A 4,497-nucleotide genomic window follows, 5' to 3' on the forward strand; every position below is an offset into this window, starting at 1 on the left:
ACGCCCATCTCTACCACCTGGAATCTCGCCATTTGAGAAGTTCAGTTCCATAATAGTCTGGTTAGCAGTCCTTACCTCACTATCCTTGAACATCAACTGTTGTTGTAACATCATGTCCATTCCGACATTACTCCCACCTGCACATCTAAAGATCCCCGGTTCGATCCCTCCACATGTCAATTTATGCGGGAAAATATTCACATGCTCAGTAAAGTAAAACACTAGTGAAAAATATATCTCACGACTACTGCATACCGCGCGTTTTTCATATTACACCACTTCACATAAAACGAGTGAATATAGGAGACTCCCAAGCTCAACTATTGAGGAGGAAACCAAACCTATATTCCCACTTATTCCATTTGTGGCAAACATATTCATCTTAGCCGCCGATGAGATCCCGTCCGAAGACACATTATCACCTCCACCAGCGCCCAGCGACATCTACCACAAAATACATCACCACAAAATCAGAGAGAAAAATTTCCCCACTTTTTGTTGCTGCACAAAGACCATCAGCGTTGAGTACTGATTCGCGAGCTGCTCAACAACTTGCTGGATCGACGCCATTTCATCAGCCAATTCCACAAAATTCGGAGGTTCACCTTACACGGCGTTGAGGAAATGCAAGATAGCAAGATTTCCCTTACCTTCTCCCTCGGGTATTTCTCCTGAGGCGATATTCACCGCTTGAATGACATCCTCCAAAATGGCTGCCATAGACTCTCCCTGCTCAGCAGTCAACGCCATTTTTTGACCTAAAAAATTTCAACGTAAAAACCCATCCCATGTGTTGATGACATTTTTGAAAATTCTGGGAGGAAAATTTAGGAATTTCTCATTAGTTTCTGTACACGTCTACAATCAATGAGAAGCTGATAAGAGCAAACATATATTCCTCCAGCACTTACCACTAACGGAATCGATCATAACATTAGCTCGCTGGGCCACTTTATTGCAGATTCTCAGCGATGAATTCGCCGCATCTATCACCGCACACGCACTGGACATCTCACTCGCCAAACTCTGCAGCTGATCGCACACTGGTGGTACGAGCTCTTCTGATTAGCACAGTTCTCTCATGATTTACCAAAATTACGGTACTACCCGAATTTTCCTTACAACCACCAACTGTTGATGACAGCGACTCCAACAGGCACTCAATAGGCTCGGCGATAGAGAGCAAAGCAGATGGACACACCTGAGAAAAGGAGTAGGAGCATTCACCCGTTTTACGTGAAGTGGCGATATTCGCGGTGATATGCAGTAGTCGTGAAAAATGTTTTTCATATCATCGGTGAAACTCCAATGTTGTAGTAGGAATATATCTTCGCCTTCCTCAGCTGAGCTCAAGAGTTTCCAAAGCTGCTTATACGAATGCGAGTAGACAACAATAACCTCCCAAAATTTCCTCACAATTTTCATACTGTCACCAACACATGTAGTTGACCATATGCATATTTTCCCACACCGACACGAACGGTTTCTTTTTTCAGCGCTGGAGTGTTGACATTCTCAACCCCAAAACGACCAACTTATGATCGCCGCAATTCTGTGATACATTTTGGGGGGAAAATTGTCAACTACATGTGTTGGTGACAATATGAAAATTCTGAGAAAATTTCCTATTGGTTTCTGTACACATCTACCAAAGTGTAAACTCTTATAAACAATTTGAGAACTCCTCACTTCAGCGGAGCGAAGCGAATACATACTTCAAGATTTCTGGGAGAAACATTCCACAGTTTATAAAATTACTAATCGCGTAAATATTATTTTTTTACGAATTTATAAAATGCGACTTCCTCACTTTTTTCACATCACCAAAAATTTACATTTCACCCTATGAAGGCTCAGGAAATTCAAACCTCAAAACGTAGGGTTTATAAATTTGACCATCGCGAGGATCGAACCAGGGTCGTCCCCATGCCAGCCCAACACACTTTCCCCTTAGTCTTCAACTCCGTCTCCAACATATGCGTCTCTTCACTCGAGCCCTTCATAACCTTTATACGGTACTCCAGCTCCTTTACTTGATATTCAAACTCGGCAACAGCATCCGCTGCCGACCCTCCTCCACCGTAGCCTGCCACAACCCCCATGCATCATCCCCGCACGGGTTCGATCCCCACCTCCTGCCAATCCACTCATTAATGTTACATCCAACGTGCCCGACTTATACTGGGCGAGGTCCTCCTCAACCGACTGCTTCAGTAAATACGTTCGTATTCCCCTGAAAAATTTCCGGAAAAAATGTAAAATTTTCCCCAAAATTTTCCCATACCCTTGCCCAGACTCTCCCGCCCCCAACGTCCCTCGCTCTCCAAATTCATACAAGCCCGACCCCTCATATCTAAAGTGGGTAATCGAAAGGTCCCCGGTTCGATCCCCCCTACTCCTTATCTATTTCCACTTTAGTTGCCTCTGTACAGTGTATATGATTACCAACACCAGTAATGGCCATGTGCTTAGCAAGATCGACAGTATCGCCCAGGAAAGAATAACTCGGAATTGTTCGCCCACTTCCGACGATTAAACCACCATAGGACGGCCTGGATGAGAACACATTTCAATGTTTCCTTTATTACGCGAACTTCGTCAAAAAATTTACCAAAATTGCGCAAAAATTAACAAAAAAAGAGCAAACTCCGAAAATTTTTATTCCGATGTTCGAATACACCGGAGCTTAGTGCGAAAAAAAATAAACATATGATCGTGATGATATGAAAATTCTGAGAAAATTTCGGCAAACTCTTCGCGGTGCACTTCTACTCTATGTCGTGTACAATTAGCTCTGCAAACTCCCGAGCTCAGCTGATGATGACAGCAAACATATATCCCAACACTTAATATGCTATTCCCATCCAACCCAAAGACTCACCCGGTAGCAACTCCCATCAGAAATTCAACACTTTTCCCCGCAACTTTGATGTTAGACTGATTCAGGCCTTCCAGAACGTCCTTCGCATAAGTAAGGATATTCTCAACATGATCCTCCTGACGGTCGTGACCACACACCACGAGCACTCCCGAACCATCCATTTCCACCTAGATGTCAGGGATAAGAACAAAAATTTTCGTGGCGGGAAAATTTTACCCGAAAAACGTCGTGTGGCTTCAGGAAAATATCGAAAACTGTGGTCATTTTATTAAGGAGAACACATAGTTGGGAGATGGGCACGATTTCTTGGATAATATCGAACTCCTTCATCATACCATACAGAAATGTCACACTCTCGAACTTGTTGGCCACCAGACTGCCTTCACCTGAGTAAAAATGCCCTCACCGGGGATCGAACCCGGGACCTCTTCCTACTTTTTTTCACGCTTTCTAGGACGTTCCGTGGTAGCGTTCGCTGCATCATCTCTCTGTTCACCTTGCGTTCATAGTTAATGTCATCCATCAGCTTGCGGACCACTAAGGTATGAATCTAACAAAAAAATACCTCCACCAGGAATAGAACCCACGACCATGCCCATGTGAGCACGACCAACTACCCACCCGAGCACTGAGCTCTTCCTTCTCAGCATCTCTCAACACCACATCATTCGCGAAGTGCTTCAAAGCCTCCATCCTACCACTGTTAGTCACCTCATTCGTCACTATGATCTAAAATAAAATATCCCCCCACCAGGGATCGAACCCTAGACCTTTCCCTACCACGGGTAACGACAACTGGAACTCCCGTCGGACTATATTGACTACTTCATACCCCGTCATTCCACCAATCGACTGCTTCGTCATGCCCCCCGACACCAGCAGTATATCCGGCAGCGCGCAGCTCTCCAATGTTTCAATACAATCATACCCGTCTAGACTCCTCTTGTATTCAAATCCCGCATCCTCTGCGCACAGTAAAGATTCTATGTAAAAAGCGCGCGCCCGAAATTCATGACCTACTGTCTAGAACCTTCTCGAGAACTTCATGATTTTTCACAACGTCATCGCAGCTAAGGATGGTGATTGCTCCCGCCTCGGCAAGCCTCCTTTGAGCTTCTTCTTGAAGAGTAACCTCGCCGAATTCGTCCACAACATCACCGTCGCTTGCAGCTGAACCGTTAAGTCACCGATTCATCACACAAACGACCCCGGTTCGATCCTCACCATCGGCAGAATTTTCATCCGCTTCCGTTGTTGCTGCCAGCAACCCCTTCGTGGTAACCGACGATTGCCTCTTGAACATCCTTGCATCTAAAACGACGAGCTCTTCCCTATTCGAAATCGAAACTCTCGAGGGAAAATACGCGCAAGTGTTGGTGACAATAGGGAAATTTTGGAAAATTCTCCTTAGTTTCTGTATACTTCTACCCAAATTCTAAGGAAAAACCCGAGCTCAGCCGAGGAAAGCAAATATAAATTCTTCCAACACGTTTTCTCACTTTCCATCTGTGCCGTCTGGAACACCGTAGAAGCGCCCATCTTGGTGCCCCCTTCTTGAGCGTTGCCAGCCATTTTAACTTCGTCTGCAATTCGTTGAGGCAGTCGAACGTAAAATT

The 4,497-nt window shown here is 44.9% G+C and overlaps 1 protein-coding gene across 1 annotated transcript in view; it reads right to left on the bottom strand.

Moving 5' to 3' along the window:
• Pmar_PMAR007573 (conserved hypothetical protein) overlaps positions 1-4,453 on the bottom strand; it is a gene marked incomplete at both ends in the record, with an annotated part of 6,049 nt that extends 1,596 nt beyond the window's left edge. Inside the window, 17 exons of the mRNA XM_002770955.1 lie at positions 76-137; positions 354-444; positions 493-605; positions 651-758; positions 912-1,061; positions 1,108-1,201; positions 1,944-2,086; positions 2,133-2,233; positions 2,285-2,353; positions 2,882-3,048; positions 3,098-3,267; positions 3,317-3,431; positions 3,503-3,610; positions 3,662-3,846; positions 3,902-4,051; positions 4,106-4,192; positions 4,381-4,453. Coding sequence (XP_002771001.1) covers positions 76-137; positions 354-444; positions 493-605; positions 651-758; positions 912-1,061; positions 1,108-1,201; positions 1,944-2,086; positions 2,133-2,233; positions 2,285-2,353; positions 2,882-3,048; positions 3,098-3,267; positions 3,317-3,431; positions 3,503-3,610; positions 3,662-3,846; positions 3,902-4,051; positions 4,106-4,192; positions 4,381-4,453 — 1,986 coding nt within the window. The remainder of the gene's footprint in view (positions 1-75; positions 138-353; positions 445-492; positions 606-650; positions 759-911; positions 1,062-1,107; positions 1,202-1,943; positions 2,087-2,132; positions 2,234-2,284; positions 2,354-2,881; positions 3,049-3,097; positions 3,268-3,316; positions 3,432-3,502; positions 3,611-3,661; positions 3,847-3,901; positions 4,052-4,105; positions 4,193-4,380) is intronic.
• Positions 4,454-4,497: the final 44 nt, after the last annotated feature.

Source organism: Perkinsus marinus (genome assembly GCF_000006405.1).
Source record: "Perkinsus marinus ATCC 50983 genomic scaffold scf_1104296964148, whole genome shotgun sequence".
Taxonomy (NCBI): Eukaryota; Perkinsozoa; order Perkinsida; family Perkinsidae; genus Perkinsus; species Perkinsus marinus.